This window comes from Mus musculus, chromosome 11, assembly GCF_000001635.26.
Source record: "Mus musculus strain C57BL/6J chromosome 11, GRCm38.p6 C57BL/6J".
Taxonomy (NCBI): Eukaryota; Metazoa; Chordata; class Mammalia; order Rodentia; family Muridae; genus Mus; species Mus musculus.
Window position 1 is genome coordinate 46092407 of NC_000077.6, and position 22660 is coordinate 46115066.

Below are 22660 nucleotides of genomic sequence, written 5' to 3' on the forward strand. Positions count from 1 at the left end.
GGTGGTTTCTCCGCAAGACTGAATGTTAATTCTTAAGGCATCTGCTGTCTGACTGCATCCGGAGATGGGAAGAGTCTAGCCTAGACTTTGGAGCCATGTCCCTTCCTCTGGGAAATATCTCTTCTTCCCAAATCTAGTATCTCTTCTGATTCCTCTGACTCCGTTCTGTCTTCAGCCCGTGTTTTCTTCTAAAAAACAGTTTTGAATTAGGTTTTCTGTTTTCAGAATAAATATTTGATCAGACCCTTTCTTTTCTTTCCTTTTCTTTTCTTTTCTTTTCTTTTCTTTTCTTTTCTTTTCTTTTCTTTTCTTTTCTTTCCTTTTCTCTTTCTTTCTTTCTTTCTTTCTTTCTTTCTTTCTTTCTTTCTTTCTTTCTTTCTTTCTTTCTTTCTTTTATTGCAGCAATATGTAACTTGCCTTGTAAACATCTGCCCTCCCCTGAGGTAGCCACCAGTGACAGTGGACTTCTGCCTTGCCAGTTGTTTTTAATACTTGTACCTGGGGTACACTGATTGGCTTTTCATTAAAATGGACTTGAGAATACATGTATTTCTGAAATGTCCTGTACCTAATTCCTTTTTAGATTTAGATCTCGCTCTCTCTCTCTCTCTCTCTCCCCACACACACATATATACACACACACCATATATATACACACATATACACACACACATATATGTGTGTATATATATATATATATATATATATATATATATATATATATATGCATTTCTTTCTGTCAGACTTGAATTTCTAATGTTTTGTTCCATTAAAATCAGAAATAACTTTGCTCCCTGGCCTTGCCTTTCTGGAGACCAGTTCTGTCAGCTGAAAAATCCGTTAGATTCTTTTATTTCTCATTTTACTTTTGGCGAGATTCTAGGAAGCTCGTTCTGTATCTCCTAGCCTTCGGGGAGGGATCCTTAACCTCGGCTTTAAAGGATCAGCAGCTCCATGAACAATGACTGTCCCTGACATTTGTTCAACTCTTGCAATACTACTCACTCCATTGGCCATGCCTAAAACACAGGCCAAGGCCAGATACGACCCCTTCATTGACAGCCTACCAAAAATATCTAGCAGAGGCTATTCTCATAAAGAAAAAATGAGGTGCCCATGCTAAAGTTTAGCATGTTCCACATTGGAAGGACCATTTGAATTTTACAATCGGGTCCTCAGTCTCACAGATGTTGTGACTGTGTTTGCAGTTTTTGGGTCTTTCTCAAGACCCAGAAAAACAAACCAACATGATTGATTTAGGATTGTCAACTCCTGGATGAAGTGATCAATGACAGATTTCCTCCTGGCTCTCTTTTTGTTCCTTAGTCCCCTAATAACCACCACTTTCTTCTAGTCAGGGTAACCTTTCGTGGTTCAGTTAAAGTCACTGGGCGCCATTGCCAGGAAGAGAGAATCCATCACTAAAGGTTCAAATGTCTGCTCTTCTTTTTTTCAGGCACCTTTTTGCTCCAGCCTACACAGAAACCTGCTACACTGCAAGTGGCAATCCTCAAACCAGCACGCTGAAGTCTGAGGTGAGTCATGTAGACATGTGCCCATCAGTAGCTGCCCCGGCTAGGTGGGAATAAATATGTGGCCCCTTCTCTGAATACCTGGCTTCCCCTGACCAAGACCTCGGGCCCAAACAGAGGCGAACTCTGTTGTCTCATAGTTGCTCCTTGTTCTTTGCCAGCAAAAATGACAAAGCAGAGAGAGGTAGAATGTTTGAGGGTAATTCGATTGAAATTCGTGTAAATCATTACAAAGTACTCATACTGTTAGGCCTATGTTAATTACCCATATATTAAAAATCATTGAAAGGATTAATTTACTCATCATCCTGCCATCTCATCCAAGTAGATGTTGATTAATCTTTTTTTTAAATGTAGGGTTTGCAGTTTTAATCACTGTGCATACAAATTTATATTAGCATACTATAATATATAATATTAACAAAATGATATAACAACAAAATTATAGTATATCTTTTGATGCAGTTGGGGTTTGTTGTTCGTTTGTTTGTTTTGTTTTTTCAAGACATTGTTGCCCTGTGGATCTCTGGCTGTCCTGGAATTCATTCTGTAGTTGGGGCTGGCCTTGAACTCAGAGATCTGCCTGCCTCTGCCTCCCAAGTTCTGGAATTAAAGGCGTGCGCCCCCACTGCCTGGCTCCATCAGGCTCTGTAAAAATAAGCTGTTGTCTTAATACTGGACCTTAACCCTTGAGAGTTGTTTTTAGTAGGAAAGTTTTGCACATCGTCCCAGAGTCATCCAGTTTGGATAGTCATCCAGTCATAGTTTTACATCTTCATTTATTTCACCATATCCTACGAGTGGACCTTTAAGATAGTAAATCCCACCTGTTGCATGATTAGTCGGCTCTTCCCTTGGAGATTTCTGTTAGAATGCACAGGCTTAGAGCAGAGGAGCCCTGGATCAGACCGAGGCTTCGGAGGCTGGGCTCTTGAGAGGCGTAGGAAGGAGAAGGACATAGGCAGCTACATTGTGACTTGGCTCCTGGTGTGTGACACGGAGAACAGGAAAGGCTCCTCTGCTCAGGATTCCACTCACAGTAACTGGAACTAGATCTCCGTGCAACCCATTCCTCACATACCTCAGCCTGCGCGTGAATATTTAACAAGATAGCCATCGTCAGTCACTATCAGGCTAGCTTGTTTATCAGACGTCCTGGAACGGGGAAAAGGATGGGTCACTTAAGTTTGGAGTCAACTAAGAAAATGGTTCTCAACTTGTGGGTTACGACCCCTTTGGCAAGCTCCTATCTCCAAAAGGATTTACATTATAATTTATAACCGTAGCAAAATGGCGGTTATGAGGTAGCGATGTAAATTTTAGAGTTGGGTCTCTACAACCTGAGGAACTGCATTAAAGGGTCGCAGCATCAGGAAAGTTGAGAGCCACAGCAGAGTATATGGTACCTGGGAGGGGATGCTCTTTTGGGTTCTGGGTCAGAAGGTCAATGGGACTTCTTCCCAAGACTTTCCTGGGTGGGAATGAAGTTGGAAGTGTGGCCAGTGACAGCAGCAGACAGACTGGATTGGATCAGGGAAACTGTCCAGCTGTGACCCACATCTCCACAAAGCTTCTTGCCCCACGCTTTTCCCTTCTTAGAAAGCCCAGAGCCCGTAGCCATTACAATTTCACAGAACCACCCTCCTCCGAGCTCAGCCCCTCCTACTTCCATACCCACAACTCAAGAATGGGTCTCAGGGCACAAGTTAACTATGAGCTCATGCTTCCTGCTGTGAAAGCCCCCTGGGCTGACCCCCTCAGCCTGACAAGCTGCGGAATGCAATGACTTCATGGCCGATCCTGACTTGTTCTTTGTGCTCTAAACTGTGCACCAAGCAGAAATGCGTTAAGGGTCTTTCAGAGCAGAACTCTGGAAGAGGATGTCCCCTGATCCCACGAATCCCCCTCCTTCCTGAAGGCCTCACTGGCTGAAGCACATCCTTACTGAACCCTGGGCCAAGATCATTGTTTTCTTCCATCCACCGCTGTTGGATTCTTGCAAAGTCCCCACCCAGGCCCAGGGGGCTCCCAGTCAGCCTTCTCGTTTGGAAACTAAGAAATCAAGGAGAAGCAGGAATGGAGTCACTCATAGCTGTTGGCCTAAATGCAGAGGATGGGACTCTGCCTCCAAACTAGGCAGGCATTCTGGAAATCTTATCAAGACTCACCAGCTAGACCTGTAGGTTACAGACCTAATCTAGGTCAGGTTACTGGGGGAACAGGTTTGGGAATGTGTTCCAACAGCAAGACTTGCAAGGGTTGGGATCTGAAGCCAGGCTGTGGTCTTGGCTCTCACTGGCTGGATGACCTTAATCAACCCTTTGGACCATACTGAGTTCTTTTTTTAAAATCTCAAAAATTAGATGAGCTGATCAGTGAGTCAGCGCTGTGGAAGGTTAAGAGGAGTCGCTGATTTTTATGGGGATTCATAACTATGATTTCTAACTCCATAATTTACAGATGAGGGGACTGAGGAGGGAGCTCATCCCACTGTGTGCTAGAGGGTAGAAAGGCTTTGGTGACGAGTCAGTCAGGTGCCAATTCGGCCTTGGTTGGGGATGGTAGAGGGTGGGGTGCAGGGCCAAGTTGCTGGGGTTCACGTCTCTGCTTAACTGAGTCAGTCTCTCAAGCTCTTTATATCCGATCTTAGTCCAGAAGCTGAGGTCCTTTAAAGTAGCCTTTGGTTTTCTCCTTTAAAATTGTGGGAGTAATATCTACCTCATGAAGCTGTGCTCAGAATTAAAGTAAAAATTAGCAACTGTCGTCAAAGAGTAAAGACCCGAGTGACAAATACCCTGGTCACATGTGCTAGTGCCCTTTGTAAATTAAGGAGCATGTGACAGTTGTAGTACATGCCACTGCAGAGAGCATGGGGGGTGGGGGGTGGGGGGTGGGGATGCACTCTGTGACGGCCGTCAGTCAGAGAGCCGAAGAGGTCTGAGGCTTCTCCATTACTACTTCTGGATCTAACTTCTCCATACCGTGAAGGAACTGGCATTTTGAAACAGTGTTTGACCTATAGTTCTGAATGCTTGCTTGACTCTCAGTCATTCCACTGACGACAAACCCTCGAAGGCCTGGCCCCTTGTCCCGGGGAGAACTCGTCTTTCTCACTGTCAGCACACTGTGCACTGGGTCTGTAATCTCCCTCCTGAGTTCTAAAGACCACACTCAGAACTTGGTTGTTGATCTGCTTCTAGTTCACCTGGTCTGGGGACAGATGGAGAAGTCACATGGCAGGCTGGCCTTTGAAAAACAGTGGGACCCTTGGCTAGAAGTTGGTCCATACATATGTTGCCTGCCTTCCTAGATTTGCGGGGTAGCAGTGGACTTTGGCTAGAAGCCAGGCTGTGTGTATGTTGCCTGCCTTCCTAGGAGCCGAGGGATGACCTCCTACCACAGTCGGGTTTCCTTTGTGCTCACAAAGCAGTCATGAATCTGACTTTGATACCAAGAGGAGACTGCTGCTATCTCCCCTCCTGGCTGTGTGTTAGTGTGAATGGGTAGATGACAGGTGCTGCTTGGCCAATGGGCCACTCGTAGATGAAAGGGTACCTGCGATTCAGAGAAGGAACCCAGGTTGAGTGTGGGTCAGGCTTGTGCTTCCTGGCATGGCTGCATGGCTCAGATAAATAGGATGGAGGACAGAAACAGTAAAGGTTGTGGATCTGGGTCAACCCTTTTGGTGGGCTTCGGTGTCCTCGGAGGCCATGTTTTATGCCTAGTGAAAGAATTTAGTGAAAAACATAGCCACTAGTGTTGGCTGTCTATCTCTCTGGGATAAGGAGCAGTCTAGCTAGCTCTTTTGTGTACAGGTCTCTCATGGCCCTCAGAGGTTGGAGGTTAAAGAGGTGGAAGGCCAGAGAAGTCATGTACACTGCTAGCATATGTGGGGACCTGGATTTAAGGCTGCCTTGGCTGGGCCATAAATGCTTCAGTTTAATTACCAGGTTGTCCCAGGACTAGAGATGGGAGAGAAGTGGACGCCCCCCCCCCCATGGGTTTGCCTTCTGGATCCTCCCCCAAGGAGACCGCACAGTCTGGAGATGAGATCCTTAGATCGTTATGCAGGGAAAACTTGAGCGTTTGTGATCATTCCTTAGCCTCAGGGTGCTGAGGAAGCCCATTAAAGAAACTGATTTTACTTCTAGTTTTTTGTTTTTGTTTTTGTTCTTGCTTGTTTTTCGAGACAGGTTTCTCTGTGTAGTCCTGGCTGTCCTGGCACTCACTCTGTAGACCAGGCTGGCTTCGAACTCATAGAGATCTTCCTGCCTCTGCCTCCTGAGTGCTGGGATTAAAGGCATATACCACCATGCCCAGCTTTTCTCCCAGTTTTGCCCTCTCTGTGTTCTGACCTCCTTGGGAGGAGTGTTTTCTCCTCCATCTGAAGAGAGCCACAGTTGACTTAGCACCCAGCACTCTCAGAAGCACTGTGCGTGATTCCTAATTGCCACGATTAGCCTAGTGATCAAACTTTTCTGGCACCACAAAGCTATTTGTAGCGCTGTGCCTTTGACTTCTGCATCCATTGCTTTTCGTTACTGAGATAAAACAGCAAGACTAAAAGCAACTTTACAAAAGGAAGAGTTTATTTGGGTTTAAGATTCCAGAACAATAGTCCATAATGGTAGGAGAGTCACTGCAGCGGGTGGCCAGAGCAGCAGGCTGAGAGAACGCATCTTCGGTTCCAATCATGAAGCCTAAGAGAGTAAACTAGAGAGGAGGATGAGGCTCTGAAATCTCCAGTCCTGTCCTCCAGTGACCTTCTTCCTCTATCAAGGCTGCACTGCCTACCTGAGTCACATCACTGAGGACTAGCAAGTATTCGAACAACTGAGCCTGGGCTGGGGCCAGCACTTCTCATTCAAACCACCACAGCTTCCTAATTATTAATGACTAGCTTTCACAAGGGACTGGAGCTATGTGTGCATTTTCTCATTGCATCTCTGAAGCCTTGCTCAGCGCCTGCTTATGGTAGTGCTTGGTTGCCAGCGTTTATAAAGATTAGAGGGATCTGGCTGGGTTTGGGGGACCACTCAGACTAGAGAGTGCACCAGGCTTCATGGAGCTAGGGACCCAGGAAGGAAGGTGCAGGTGTGGAGGGATTCGGGAAAGGAAGAGCATCTTGAGCTGAGATCTTTTATCTTTTTATCCTAACAAAGCACTGTGAACTCTGAGGTTAAGAGAGAAGAAATAGATTCTCTCTCCATTTTGGAGGCTAAAAGTCCAAACCAAGTTGTTGAAAGAGCCGCACACACTCTGTAAGCTCTCCAGGGGAGAGTCCTCCCATTTCTAATTCCTCAGTGCTCCTTGACTGCGTTACATCATTCCAGGTTTTGCCTCTGTCTTCAGGTGACTTCTCCCCTTACATCCTTTGTGTCCTTTCATCCAGGAAACATATGGGCCGTTAGATTTATGACCTGCTCTAATCCACGTGGCCATATCTTAATTTAATTACATGGTCAAAACTCTATTTACAAATGAAATCATATTCTAGTCTCTGGGTGGACATAAGAGTTTTAGGAGGACACTGTTCAACCCATTACAGGGCGTTCGTTACAGAGGTGCCATCATTGAGAGAATGGCTCTCTCTGAAGACTATTCCTGAGGCTGACATGGCAGATTTAAAAACCCTGGGTTCTCCAACCTAGCAGGAAGATCTTTGGCAAATCTTCTTGTCCCTGTGAGCTCAACATTTTTTGTCTGCTCAGTAGAGGTGGTGATGTCTGCCCTGTGCTAGGCCTTGGGTTTCTATAAGAACCAAAAAAGTGGAAACTTGGAAGCCTTTTGCAGGTAAGAGCTATGAGGTCAGGGGTTGGGAAGGAACGAGTCCGTCTCCTGTCAATCAATGAGACATTAACATTGCCGAGTTTATCAGTGCCATTTGACCGAGTGCTTCCTTTCTGTTTGGCAGGATCACTGCTTTTACCACGGGACTGTGAGGGACGTGGATGAGTCCAGTGTCACGCTCAGCACCTGCCGGGGAATTAGGTAAGAGGCCCTGAAGCTGCTGGGGACAGCTGGTGCCCTCTCCTATACGATAAGCAAGACCTTGCAAACAAGAGGCCACGCTTGTGAGATACCAGGGAAGTCTCAGATAATCTACACGTATACCTTTCCTGACAAATTCATTGTATTAAGGTAGAAATTGTTGCTGGGTGGTGCTGGCTCACACTTTTAATCCCAGACCTCAGGAAGCAGAAGCAGGCTGATCTCTGAGTTCGAGACCAGCCTAGCTTGGTCTACAGAGCGAGTTCTAGGACAGCCTGGGCTACACACAAAGAGAAATCTTGAAAACAAAGATAGGAGTTCTATTATTTAGGAATAAGGCCAACAAATCAAGAGACAATTATGACACTAAGATTAGTGTCAATGAAGAGTTATCAGATGTAACTTGAAGGCTACAAGTCACAGTAAAAAGAGGTGTGCAAATCATGAGGGATGTAGTAGGAAAGCACAGAGTGTGAAGAGACAGGAAGTTGGGTCCGTGTGGGCTAGCACAGGAAAGGAGTGAATGAGTTCGAAGGGCAGACTGAGGAGTAGCTAGTATAAATAGCTTCAGTAGTCTAGGACACAGGGCCCACTAAGTTGTCTGGTAACCATCACTATGGGTAATGAATAGTGGTCCAAGAGGGTGAGAAACCAAGACGGGATCCAGGTGGCTGGACCCTGGGCTATTTGTTGGCTTGTACTACAAGGCATAGTAGCTAGTAAAATGTTTGCCATCTCTAGGGGTTGGGTAACCATGGGGACGCAGTTCCTCCAGGACCATTGAATTGAGCTTCTAGAAATGAAAGCAGTGAGAGACAGCAAACAGGTGACATGCCATTTGTCCCCAGGCTGAGTCGCAACATTCTTCACTCTGTGGTTGAATGATGTTCAGGTGTCTAGCAGAAATTGAGGAGAGAGAAGCTAATGGAGAGAAAGACAAGGATAAATTTCAAGACAAAGTCAACCGGAAAGTTCCAACCAGATGATGTTTGGTAAAAGGGTGGCCCTTCTGTTTCTATACCAAACCAGCTGGGTTTGAGCCAGGAGCACCAGGAGCCTGATGGGAGGTGGAGGAAGGCACCAGATCCCTTAGAAGTAGAGTTATAGTTGGTTGTGGGCCACCATGTGGATGCTGGGAACCAAACCTGGGTCCTCTGCAAGAACAAAGTGTTCCTAACTACCAAGCCTTCTCTCCAGCCCCCTGCTGCTACTTTCCATGCTTATTGGAAATATCTGGGCTCTTATTTACACAAATTGCCTGGGTTTTGAGCACCTCCACTGCACAGCTCCTGAACTCAAGGTGGCGACTGACTCTAGGAATAACAACAGCGAAAGTCCATTTGCGAAAGTCCATTTGCGGTAGCCAATACCGCGAACCATATGCTGGGGGCAGGACTCTCACCTCTGCTAATGTTAATTACACATTCAGTGTTCTCAAAGGCAGGGCTGGGAATGCAGGCCCACTGTTGTCTCTCAGGAGCTAGTAGGAAGGGCTTTCTTTCCCTTTATCAGTGGCTGCTTCTCTCATTCATCTTGGGTGCTTGCTGTATGCCCGTGCCCTACTTTGGTGTAGGATAAACAAGCATCATCAAACAAGTTTGGAGCCTTCTGTATCCTCATCTTTTTTTAAAACAGATTTATTTATTTGTTTTATGTATATGAGTACACTGTAGCTGTGCTGTACTGATGGTTGTGAGTCTTCATGTGGTTGCTGGGAATTTGAATTTAGGATGTCTCCTCGCTGTGGCCCTGCTCACTCTGCTCCAGCTTAAAGATTTATTTTATTATTATATCTAAGTACACTCTGTTGCTGTCTTCAGACACACCAGAAGAGGGTGTGTCAGATCTCATTACAGATGGTTGTGAGCCACCATGTGGTTGCTGGGATTTGAACTCATGACCTTCAGAAGAGCAGTCAGTGCTTACCCACTGAGCCATTTCTCCAGCCCCCTGTATTCTCATCTTAACAGACCTGCCAATGACAGATATGGTAGAGGCCATAACGAACTAAGGAAACACAAACCATGAGTTCTGCAGCCCTTTACCAGCATATAAGATTTGTTCCCTCTACAGCTTAGCTAGCTTATCCCATCCCACCTTCACCCCCATCCCCCAAATATGACTGAGGGCCCTTCTGACTGCAGGTCTCATGTCTGTTTATGTGTTGGTTCCCATCCCTGAAAGGTTGCGTGGCGAGTGGCCTGAGGGAATTAGGCAGGAAATCGGTTTTGGCTGGGAGGTGATTAACAGTGGCCTCATATCCTTCACTCAAGTGGCCTCCTCCAGCCAAGCCAACTTGCTTCTCAGTGGTGTTTATAGGCTCAGCCAGGGCCACCTGTGGCCAGCAAGTAAACAATGACTGTCCCAGGAAGGAGGAAAGGGAGCAAGCAGGTGTGACCTTCTCCGCCCGCCCCTTCCTTTCCCCCCTCTGGGTCTGGAGCACTGGGAACTTACTTGGCTTGGCCTCTTGTAAATCATTCCAGCAGTCAGGCTGATGGGGAAGCTCACCAAGCTGCCCATGTGTTTCTGGTTTTCATGTTGCTTCCATCTGCCGAGGTCTACATGTTTGTCTTTCCCGGCCCTCTCTTCCCTCCACATGCTAAGGAACGGAGGTTGTAGCCAGGATGACTTGAAAGCTGGAGACTTGAATGCACCATGGCATTCCCAGAGCAGAAGCAGGAATGACAGTGGTGCTCAAACCCAAATAGTTTCCCAAGACCCCTGAATCCTCATATTTCCAAAGAAGGTCTCCATGGTAACCATTCATCTCTCCTGGTACTGTGCTCCTCTGCTTGGAGAAAATGGATAAAATTTATGCTAGGCTGGCTTTTCTGGCTGAACATGAAAGAGTCAGGAGAGCCTCCAGACCTGTGGTTCTCAGACTTCCTAATGCTGCCGCCCTTCAATACAGTTCCTCCTGTTGCTACTTCATAACTGTAATGCTGCTACTATTATGAGTCCTAATGTAAATATCTGTGTTTTCCAATGGTCCTAGGCCATCCCCGTGAAAGGGTTATTTTACATGCTCCCCTGACTCCCAAGGAGTTCCTACCTACAGGTTGAGAACCGTTGCTGTAGCCATTGTGAGGGTCTCTTCTCTCCAGAGTACTCTATAGGTCAGTTTATCATTACAGAAACAGTACCTAGTAGAATAAATCTAAATGTTTATAAACATTTAAGGGCACGATGAGAAATACTTTCTCACCCTGCTTTCCCAGATCTTACCCCGTTTCTGGATGCAGCCATAAACTACCAGTTTCTTATGTCCCCCATACTCACTCCTGGCAAAAGGAACTTCGATACATGATATAATGTTTTATAACTTTGGGCCCTAACCACCTTGGGAATTGGGTTAATCAGTGACTGCGGATCTTAACAAAGACACAGCAAACCACAGCCAAATGCTTCATGTCAACAACTCCAACAGGGAAGATCGGCTTTGGCTTGGGGTTTCAGAGGACCCCAAGCTTCACTGCTGCCTCTGTCCGTCTGGAATCCATGACCAGGATGGACTAAGGCAGGACATTCTTGGTAGCGGAGACAGTAGTCCTAACAACTGCCCTCCCCCCAGATCTTCTTGCTCCAGGCAGGCCTCCCGAAGTCTCCAGAACCTACTCCAAATAGCATCCCAGCTAGGGGCCATCTTCACTGAGGGTGTCAGGTGTCCACACACTCCAGCCTTCCCCATGCTAAAAATCCATCCCATAAATGTGACCACGACATCTTGCTTGCACAGAGACTTCTTCATAACTGACCAACAGTCTAAATGTAAGGTCTGATGATCGTTTATGGGAAAGTATGCCAATATTGGGCCGTGATGTCTTTGACTAAACCTGTGTGTGTGTCCCCATCCATTGTTGGTGAGGTGTTTGGTTGGTTTTAATTCTTAATGCTTATTGGAAATTGCCATGGTGCAACTCATTCAGTTTCAGAGATAAACATCCAAACACAGGAGTGTAACCTAAAAACAAGCTTCCACACAAACCCATTTCTCATCTGGGTAATGGTTGGAATATGCCTGATAGGGATGTATTGTCTATTACGTACAAGAGAGACCATCTTGCACATCTAGGTCGGTTTTGTGATGTGTTTCCAACTTAGAACTAAGCCTTAGGTACACATGTATCTGTCAGATTACTTTAATGGGTCCTTAAACTCTTCCGTACTGTCTGGTGAGCTGAATTATAGTCCTTCAGTGACATACAATCCATATCCCTTACAGATCCACTTGAGGGACCAGATTCTGTCACTGCAGTTCTCTCTGTCAAGATCTGGAGTTCTCACAGCAGTTCTGCCTTGACAGGCAGGCAGGCTGGCTGGCTCCGGACTCCGATCCTGTACTCCAGAGAGAGAATCTGAGATTGGGTACTGGAGAGTATATCCAAATGTGCACACCATGGACTGGAATGGCTTTAGAACTGCCATTCCAGGGCCCTGAGTTTGTGTCAGACTCTACACTTCCTGGGGGTCTGACTCCCGGACTTCTGCTCTCCATACTTACTTTTGCCTTTGGCTCCATCTTGGCCACACTGGCTTCCCCGTGGGCCTCACTGTATAGACTGCCAAGTACTTGACTTTGTGGATAATGGGATTGGCGAGATGCTCATTCCAGAATCAATGACTCTGGAAATTAGCAACCAAGAATCTGCTGCAGGTGTTATGTTAACTCACTCTGTGACTCTTGACCAAGCTCCCTACCCACTAAACCTTAAGTAGACTGGATCATAAAAAGGATCCTTTAGCTTGGGAAATCCTGAACTACAAGAAGGAGCAGAGTAGGAAAAAGGAACCAAGGCTGGAGGTGGGAGATGTTCCCCCAAAAGCCATGTCCTCCTCCTGCAGGCCTAATGATAATTCCTTCTGTCAGTGGAATAAGCCCTTGGATGGCAGGACCTTTACGCTGTGACAAGTTTAGATTCTAGAGACAGACCATTCCTGGTTTAAAAGCTGACAACTGGGGCCGGGGAGGTAACTCAGTTGGTAAAGTACTTGCCACACAGGCACAAAGATCTGAGTTCAGTTCCCAGGATGTACCAGGGCAGGATGTTGCATGCTTTTAATCTCACTGTTGGTGAGACAGAAACAAGAGGATCTTTGGAGCTTGCAGGCCAGCCAGTCTGGCTTTATTAGTGAGCATCAAGCCATTGAGAGGCTTAGTCTTAAAAATCAAGATGAACAACAACAGAGAAACAGCAGCCAAGGTCGTCCTCTGCCATCCACATGCTCCCCACATGCACACTAACCTGCCTTCTAACACAGTTCTTTTAAAAAGACTTATTATTGTGTGTGTGTGTGTGTGTGTGTGTGTGTATGTATGTATGTATGTGTGTGTGTGTATGTGTGTACATACATGTAAATGATTGTGGGGGGGGAGGCCTGTGTGCTATAAGGTGCATGTTGAAGTCAGAGGATAACTGTATGAAGTCCATTCTCTCCTTCTATTTAGCATGGGTTCTAGGGATTGAACCCAGGATTGTGTATCTGAAGCCTTTCCCTACTAAGCCATTTATTTCACTGGCCCCAGATGGTGCTGATACATTCCTGAAATCTCAGTTTTCTGCCCTGTAAGATGGGAGCAATGATACTGAAGTCATCAGGGCTCACATTAGAGGGTTAGCCTCACCTCCTTGACAGCACAATGTTTGGTTGGATCACCGAATCCCTGGGGGCTAGAACAGGTGGGAAGTGCTCTGTGTAGATGTACTGAGTGGCTCCCCAACAAAATGGTTTGTACCCCATTTATACAGTATGCTTCCATGGCTGCTGGCGTTCTTGGAGAATCTTCCCTGGTTGTGAGTGAGCACTGCGTAATTACTTTAGAGCAGTGGTCCCCAACATTCCTAATGCTGCGACTCTGTAATTCTGTCCCTCATGTTGTGCCCCCCCATTAAGTAATTTTGTTACAGTTATGAATTATAATGTAAATATCTAATATGCAACCCTAAGGGTGTCAAACTCATAGGTTGAGAACCACTGCTTTAGACTGTCCTGTGATAAGGCTGTGTCAGGAGACAGCAGAGCCAGGATTGTAATCCAGGATGTCTCCTTACTGAGCCTGTGTTCTCTGCCTGTGCTCTGTCCCAGCAGGAACTCAGCATCATGTGCCTTTCTTCCCTCTGTGCTGCCTTGGAAGTTCCCTATGACCCGTTAGTGTAGGTACACTTTGGGGAAGTGGTGGGGAGGAGGAACCCAGGGCTGCTACTTCTTAGGATCTCTCCTAATGTGGAGAAGGTGGATGCATAACTGTGTGTCCCAGGGGCGGCTTCCTTGGGGAGTGGCATCTCTCTCAAGTCTTGAAGGATGTATTTGACCGAGTCCTTCAGTCATTTATGGGTTAAGCATGAATGAACCTCTTGTTTCCTGACTGGCTGGCCTGCCTGGGTTCTTCTATATGATCTTATCTGTGATTTATTTTTCTCATTCTCTTAATGATGAGGAATAGGTTTGGAGAGTAGCATCCTGGCTCTTTGCCTCCTAGGTCCTCTGTCCTCACCTCTAATCTCTGCCTCTGCCAGAGCTAACATTTAGCAAATTGGATCAGTGGAGGCCCTTAGGATAAATGATGGAGCAGGGGGAGATATAAGGTAGCTTGAGGGTGGTAGCAAGGGAGAGCCCCCAGAGCTTCATTCTTAGAAACTTGCCATCAATAACGCTGGGGACCACTGTAATGTGCTTGGTTGTGCCAACTCTTTTCAGTCTCCAAGTAATCCCAGGGGAGGATCAGTGGTCGTTAGGCCTGGGGTGAGTCCCCAAGGGCTATAGTGACGGGAGAAAGGAGAGAGGTCGCTGAATCCTGGTGCTGGAAGGGATAACCTCAGTGGTTATCCCAAGCTTGGGTCATTCAGACTGCCTACTTGAGATGATGTCTCAATCATGTGCCATAGAGACAGTCAGGAGCATGGGCTCCTGAAGTTCCTGGGTGTGGCTCGGCAGAGCATTTCCCATAGGACTTAGTGTGTAAGGGTCCATGATTTGCCGAAGAATGATAACCCAGACTCATGCTAGACTCAAATAGTATGTAAACACAAAGAGTGTTTTATTCTGTAGAAGTCCAGTGTGCTGGGGTCTCCCATTACCAGAATAGAGAGATACCCAAGTGAGCTTGCAGACCTGATTTAAAGCACATTATGGAATTCTATGTTAATTTGTTGGGTCCATCTCTATAGACATTCCATTATCAGGGTGTGGGAGCTGGAAACTTGCTGGGGGAGGTCTGGAAACTGCTGCTGACCCATTGTCCTTGCCTCAGGCCATTGGTGGGGCAGCTTCTGAGGCCAAGGCTTGCCTGGAATGGTCTGTTCTTGGAAATGGAGATTAAGCCCAGTCTCCTTAACTGCCGATTTGAAGCCTGTCTTGGAATCAGCTGAGCCTTCTCAAGTGCAGACTCTTGGTCCAGCAAGCAGATCCTGAGTCTACTGGGATAGCCTGGGTACTTTCTGAAGATTGCTGAATAGCTTGAAAACTCTGGTCCTGGGCTCTCTGAGCACAGGCTTAAGCTTACTAGTGGAGCTACATAGAGCCTAAGGGAACAGACTATATCTGTTAACCAGCAGCCACAGGTGAAAGCTTCTGATTCTAATCTCTCTGAACCTCAGTTTCTTCACTGATAAAGTGAGGTCTGTAATTTTGCCTGCCTTACAATGTGCTGGGGAAATTTAAAGAGAGTAACATCTGCCATCTATGCGGCACATGGTCAGTTAGCTGTCAGCAAACACTAGCTGACGATAAGGTTGGGCGGATCCCTCCTCTGCCATCTACCAGGGAACTTGGATTCCACAGACAGGCTAGGTGCATCCTTGTTGATGTTTGATCTTTTGCTATGCATTGTAATAATCTTGCTCCTTAATTTAAAACTGGTGGTTAAATAAAGATGCCAACTGTCAAAAGCTGGGCAGATGAGACATGTATAGGGTTTGTGGTTCACTGGGCTTGGGGTCTGAGGAGAACCATGAGGGGAGAAGATGGAGAGAAGAAGAAGTCACCATGGGGATAGGTGAATCAAAAGTTTTTGCCGTGAGGGCTAGCCAGTTGGAAGTAAGAGCGGCCCAGATGGAACATGACAAATTATAAAATGGGATTATTGATAGAGAAATAGATTCAAATAGCATAGAGGGTAGATATCTGCCCAGGTCTAGTGCTAACTAAGGCTTATTATAATAATTAAATTTGTGTGTCTTTAATCAAGGAACTGAATGATCAAAGGCAGGGCAAAAACCTCTGATTGAGATTAAATATTTATACAACAAATTGGTGCCCAATGTGGGTCTTGAACCCACAACCCTGAGATTAAGAGTCTCATGCTCTACCAATGGAGTTAGTAAAATTAAAAAATAATGCTTTTCTGTTGCCCAAAACCATTTTGCTCTAGGAAACTGTCCTGCTGATCACTGTGGGGACCCAGAGATAGGTTGGGGCAGAGTTGTTTTGTTTTTATCCAACAAAAAAACAAAGCTGTGCTCATGAAAGCTAACATGGGGTAGAATTTCAAGCTGCTCTGAGCAGTCAGCCTGTCTCCTTAGAATGTGGGGCTCCCATGGGAGAACTAATGGCAGGTTGTGAGAGCTAACATGAAAATGAATGTCATACTGCTATGAGCAACCAGTCTCTATAAACATGAGCTTCCATGGGAGAACTGATTACAGCTCAACCTAGCACATTATACAATAAGGGAGAGGGAATTTAAATTCAGTTGAATAAAGAGAAGGGTATTAAATAAATTTACATGAAGAAAAAGGGGGATATAAGTATATTTATCTACAGGAATGCTAATTTCCAAAGAAAGGAGAGAAAATGAGAATTAATATAAATGTTTGAAGGGTATATAAATAAATAAATCCAGGCCTTTGATCTTAATACTTGGAAGATAAAGGCAAGGACAGACAGGTTCCTTGTGAGTTTGAGTTTGAGGCCAGTCTAATCTACAAAACACGTTCAAGTTGTCCTGGGCTATACAGAGAAACCCTGTCTTAATACATAACAATAATTGTTTTTAAAATGTTTTAAGTTATCAAAGATATTAATCTCTAAAGAAGAGAGAAAGATATGGAAATTGATTTCGATGTTTTCAAGGGTACATAGATAATGAATAAATAAATCCAGGCCTTTGATCTCAATACTTGGGAGACTAAGGCAGGGACAGATAAGTAAGTTCCTTGTGGGTTTGAGACCAGCCTAATCTACAGAGCAAATCCAGGTCAGCCTGATCTACACACACATTAAAAAAAAATCCTGTCTCAATAAATAATAATAATCGTTTTAAATTGTTCTCATTGTTTTAAATTATCAAAATGAAGGTGGTTATAAGTGCTCTCTCTGGTTGTGATGGCATTACAAATCCTCTATGAGAGAAGTCAATCTAGAGCAGACCTAAATTTAAAAAGAGGCTGCTAATTGGATCAGTCTATACTCTTAATGATTTCAAATTGCCGGACCAAAGGCATGCTATGATAGCTCAGCCGTTGAGGGTTAGGCTCACAGCCAAACATATAAGCGTTCAGTTCCCATCCCTAATTAATGCTGTATAATGTTTGAATAAAGTAATTGGAGTGAGCTAGCTGGCTGTCAGGCTTCCCCGGGAGGACGTACCTCTCTGCTCCTTTGGAAAATGAGGGCTTAGCATCTTGGTGAGCTTCTCTCTATTGCTGCACCTACAACCAACATCAATCAACACATCCTGGCCGGTCTCACTTGAGAGAGTCACTGCCGCCATCACTGTAGCCATATGCATAGTCCTGATGACAGAAGATGAGGTAACAGAGAACTGCCCACTGGACATCCTCCTACCTTCATTGTCAGTAGTGAAGTCGTGGATAGTGAGTGCTCACTGAATGGGGGTGTCTTTCTGAACCATTCTCCAGGTCTATTATGAAAGATGATAAAAAGTCAGGGTGAAGGTTGTAGGATGAGGAACCAGATTGCTGAAGCTCACCCCTGTTTTAACTCTTTACTACTTGTGTGAATTTGGGCTGGTCATGGAAAAAATATTTGTAAGGGTCAGAGAAGTTAGTTAGAAGTTAGCTCTCATCAGCTTGGTGCCCAGTTCATAGAAAAGCTCAATAAGTTATAGCTACTATGATGATAATTACCAGCCCTGCTGCCAAGTTCCAATTGGTACTTTCACTGATTCCTATGGGGAACTTTCCATTCACTGGGTGTAATATTGGTGCACACAGGATCACCAGCCAGTCTGTGGTCCACATCATTTAGTGGCCAATATTATAGTCATTAGAGGAAGCTGGGGTGGTGGGCGAGGCTCTGGTCAGCTGGGATGAAGAGATAGCTTGGGAACAGGATGCCAATATTGCCCTGGCCTCCGTTCTTTCCTGTGCAGAGTAGGGAAGTTGCTGTGATCCCTGCTCTTTGCCCTCCACCCTAGCTGTTAAGGGAACACCTTAGGTGTCTCACCATAGGCCAGATGGCGGCTGCTGTGTCAGCCAGGATGCAGCCAGGAAGTTGATAGTCTTCCCGGTACTGGAATGAGGTCAGCGAGGGATGGGATCAGGAAAGGTCTACTGCCCACCAGAGTCTGTCCCAAGAGAATCATGAGCTCTTATTAAAGGACAAAACCTGGGTGGGCATCCTGAGAGGGCAGTGGTGGCTAGAGGTTGAGTGGCCCAAGAAAGAAGCGCTGCCACTCATGGTGCCAGAGGCTGAGCTGAGAAGGTCTTTGGTTTGGAGATAAGGTCCTGAGTGACTTGTTGCCAAGGTCCTGGGGATTCAGTCCTGGGCTCATTGTTCCCAGAATCTGGAACCCATTTCTTGGCTGTCTTGTTTATCTCTCTGTGTGGAAGGTGGCAGTTTGGAGAGTGGGTCAGAAGGACAGACTATATTTACTCATGACTATAGTTGATGATGCCAGCAACACTCTTCAGAAGTGTGGCTGACTGTTGCAGGGTTCCCAGTGGGAGATAAGATGACAAAGAAGGCATTTGGCCCCCTTCCATCCTCAGACACAGTTTACGGAAAGGTAATTAACCATGGGACGCACAGTTGGCAGACATTACTGTCTTTTCATTCCTACATCACAGTGTTAGGTTGGCACATCATAGATCTTAGTGGATAAGATGACAGGGGGCTACCCTGTGAGCATCTCCCCACCTCTGTTGATAATGGTGAAGCCAGAGGCAGTAAGTGCTCACTGAACCTAGAGAGCCACAGAGGCTTCAGTGGTACAGTACCCTAAGCAGTTGCATCTAATCCGTGGGTGTCTGTCAAGGCTCAGGCTAGGTCATGGGTCACAGTGACTACACCCATTCTCAGCCTGTTCTTCACCAGGACAGGCAGCTTGGCTTGTTCATATTCCATCCTTAGCAACTGCCATGGTTGTAGATACATAGCTAGAATGGCTGCCTTCCTGCCAACCGTGAATACAGTTATTCTCTGTGCTCCTGCATTCCACCTCTGTAGAGTTAACCAATTATGGATCAATTATTTTAGAAAAAAAAAGTTTTGCTCATATATGTTTTTTCTTGACCTTAGTCCCTAAATAATATAGTATATGTAACATACCTTTACATTTAAAAATATTATTTGTTTGTTTGTTTAATGTGTGTGCTCCTGAGTGTATGTTTGTGCACCATGTGTGTGCAGTGCCTGTAGAGGCTAAGAGAGAACATCAGATTCCCTGGATCTGGAGTTAGAGGCAGTTTGTGAGCTGCCTGGCATGGGTGCTAGGACCAAACTCAGATTTAGAGAGAGAAGCAAGTGCTCTTAATTGCTGAGCCATCTCTCCAGGCCCAACATTTACCTTTGTTTGTTTGTTTGTTTGTTTGTTTGTTTGTTTGTCTAGCTGGTTGTTTTTTCAAGATAGGGTTCTCTATGTAGCCCTGGCTGTCCTGCAACTTACTCTGTAGACCAGGCTGGCCTCACTCACAGAGATCTGTCTGCCTCTGCCTCCCAAGTGCTGAGATTAAAGGCATACATCACCACCACTCCTGGTTCAGCATTTACATTTTATTTGCTATTATAAGTAACATAGAGGTGATGTAAAATATACAGAAAGAAACAAATAGGTTATACATCAATAGCACACCATTTTATATATGGCTTGGAGTGTCTGGCATTTTTTGTTTCCTTTGGAGTCTGGACCCAAGTCTCTATAGATACCAGCAATAAGACTATTTGTGTTTGAATGATATCTAGAACTCAGTGAAATCTCAGTGAGTGAAAAAAAAAAAAACAAAAACAAAATAACCCAGCACATATCTTTGAGTTCAGTACTGGGTGAAAGATTGTTCTATATGGTTAGTTGTGGGTGTCACCTGACCAGATAGCTGCTGGCATGGGGCAGTTGATGGGTAGGGATGCTTGGCTCCCAGGCACTAGGACACTTGTCTTTCATTTAGTTACTCAAGAGCCCCGTGAGTTAGTACATTATCATTTTTATTTTAGGGATGAGGAGATTGAAGCTCGGGGTCATGAGATGTTTCTTGAGCATGTGACCTTTGAGTGCCACAGCTAAATTGAGAGGCTGGCTATCTAGCTGGCAGGCCAGAGTGCTTCCTCTGATCACATGTTACTTTTTCAGGGCCTATACAGTTTAATGATTGTCTATGGGGTCTATGGGGTCTACGATTGTCATGGGTCATGCTTGATTTGGTGGCCTTTAGGGGTCCCAGTCTAAAGCCTGAACTTAGGGAGGTAGGTCTAAAGTGCTCTGAGATTCTGTGCCCCACAGTGTATTTCTCTACAGAGGGTCTAAGCTTACACCAGGCCTTCCCAGAGGGCCTCGTGACCCAGTAGAACGTGAAGAAGCATGGAGCATTTGAATCTGCACAAGGGACTTTTCCGGAAGCATTGACCGAAGCTTCCATTTCTCTTATCCACAGAGGACTGATTATAGTGAGAAGTAACCTCAGCTACATCATCGAGCCCGTCCCTAACAGCGACAGCCAACACCGTATTTACAGATCCGAACATCTCACGCTGCCCCCGGGGAACTGTGGGTTCGAGCACTCCGGGCCCACCTCGAAGGACTGGGCCCTTCAGTTTACACATCAGACCAAAAAGCAACCTCGCAGAGTGAGTTTTCAGGTTCCCAGTGGAGCTGGCAGACTGGAGCCTGTCCTCTCTGCACCCTTACTTTGGTTCCAGGGGTATTTCTAGATTGAGAGAGAAGGGTAAGAAAGAGGGAAAAGCCCACCTCTCTCTCTCTCTCTCTCTCTCTCTCTCTCTCTCCCTCTCTCTCTCTCTCTTTCTCTATTGTTGAGTGAGATACCTTTGTAAGAGAATCACTGTTTATATTTAAAATATTCTAAGATACTGGTTTAAAACACTGTGTAAGGTTAAAAAAAATGTCACTTCCCCTCTTGGAATAGCTACCTCATCTGATGTACAATATTTGTTTTGTTCACACTGAGAACAGAGGTCTGTGGTCTCAAAGTTACTTGGGAACTAAGCTGTCGGCATGTTCCCTTGTGGGGTGCTGGCCTCAATTTTTGCCTGTGCTAGCCAGTTTGGCTTCTTTGTTTTTTGAGACTAGAGGATTAGATCCCATGGCTCAGAAAGGCCTTGAGTAATAACCCGTTGCAGATGGTGATGGTGGGCTGCAGCCAGAACTGTCCCTAACGCCTAAATGTAAAAGAAGTAAAAAGGTCACAGCTTATTAACCAATGTGGTTCTCAGCTGCCTTTTGGAATGAGCTGGAGCCAGCCATTTCTACTGCACTGACCTGCTTCTGTCTCTTCTTGTCCAGATGAAACGGGAAGATCTACACTCTATGAAGTACGTGGAGCTTTACCTGGTGGCTGATTATGCAGAGGTAAGGGGTCAGCAATGGATTTCAGCAAACAGAAAACAAAACAAAAAACAAGAAACAAACAGACAAACCTTCTCTCTTGAAAGCACCAACTCATCACATTCATCTTTTTCTAGTTTATCATATAAATTTGATCCTAAATCTGACCTTAAATCTAGCCATTTTCTATTTTTGGCTGTGCGCCTAGCCTTTAATGGCTGAGCCATCTCTCCAGCCCTCTTCTAGCCATTTTAAACAGTAAGGAAAAAAAAAAGAAAACAGCAAAAAGCCAAGGAAAGGCACTCCTAGGACAGCCACGGAAGCACGGGCTTTGCTTAGACTGGATCTCATGGTCCTACAGTTTGGATGCTTTCTCTTAGGACTGTCTGTAATCCTTCAGAGAATCCTGTAGACTTCTGTTTTACAAAGGTATCAGGCGCCTGCCGCATCTGATCAGATACAGTCTTCTCACATGTGTATCTATTTTTATAACCATGTTGCTGCTTCCTAAATGTCCCCAGAGCAGCAGCATCTGTGGCACCTGGGAACTGTGAAAAAATGCAAATTTTTTAGCCTCACTCCAGATCTCTCGAACCCCAGATCATCAGGGTGGGGGTCCCACAATCCATGGTTTCATAAGACATCGGATTGGTTTTGATGCATAGCGGGTAAGCTTGGGAAACACTGGCCTAAAAGAGCAGGATAGTCCCTTGACTCATTTTCCTCGAATTGGACAGGCCCCAAGATTTCACAGACACCTGTCCACCTGGCCCAGTCATTTGTCTCACTTTTTCAGGCGACTTCCTGATTTTTTCTGTGCCGTTCCAACATAGTGCTTGGCATCAGGATGCAGCCGTGAGCCAGAGCTGCTCTTGAATCTGAACTTTGCTGTAGAAGCACAAAACCCTTGTAGCTCTAGGCATGGGAGCCACTGAAATGGGCCCTTGGTGATGCTTAAAATGCACACAGCAGATCTGGTGTGGTTTAGAGCCTTGGTAGACCCTCTCTGATCTGGTGATGCCAAAGATGGCAGGTGGCGTGTAAAGAAAGCTTGAATGGAGACTTATCCTGGAGTCCAGGAGTTCTGTTTCCTCCTGGAAGCCCTCCATGCACCCACCACCCATATTTCCATTAACCATGCATTACCTTCAAGTCCCATACCGTGTGGTGACATGACCACAGCCAAACACTCTTTCCTGTGCCCTGGCTGAGCACTGCAAAACTCCATGAAAGTGGGGGTGGGGGCTCATCACTGTATCATGGTCTCCTGTCCTCTCTACTTGGGGCTACCAGCTTCCCCAGTGGCCTCTTTCTTTGCAGCTCCACAGCGTGGGTCGGAGCAATGCCAGCGGGTGAGGGAGTTCTAGCCCAGGTTTGAGAGCTTATTTTCAGAGCTAGAGGT

General features: G+C 45.7%; 1 protein-coding gene and 1 non-coding gene across 5 annotated transcripts in view; both read left to right on the plus strand.

Moving 5' to 3' along the window:
- The window catches only part of Adam19 (a disintegrin and metallopeptidase domain 19 (meltrin beta)), a 92846-nt gene that overhangs the window by 37905 nt on the left and 32281 nt on the right, over positions 1-22660 (plus strand). For 3 of the 4 annotated variants that reach the window (NM_001291890.1, NM_001291891.1, NM_009616.4), the window contains exons 4-7: positions 1457-1535; positions 7447-7523; positions 20351-20543; positions 21217-21282. In NM_001291890.1, the coding sequence (NP_001278819.1) occupies positions 1457-1535; positions 7447-7523; positions 20351-20543; positions 21217-21282 (415 nt within the window). The remainder of the gene's footprint in view (positions 1-1456; positions 1536-7446; positions 7524-20350; positions 20544-21216; positions 21283-22660) is intronic. The other variant, XM_030245480.1, reaches the window with a different exon arrangement.
- Positions 9864-9984, plus strand: Mir8100 (microRNA 8100). Its single transcript, NR_106177.1, has one exon. It is a non-coding gene; the product is annotated as a microRNA 8100 (primary transcript).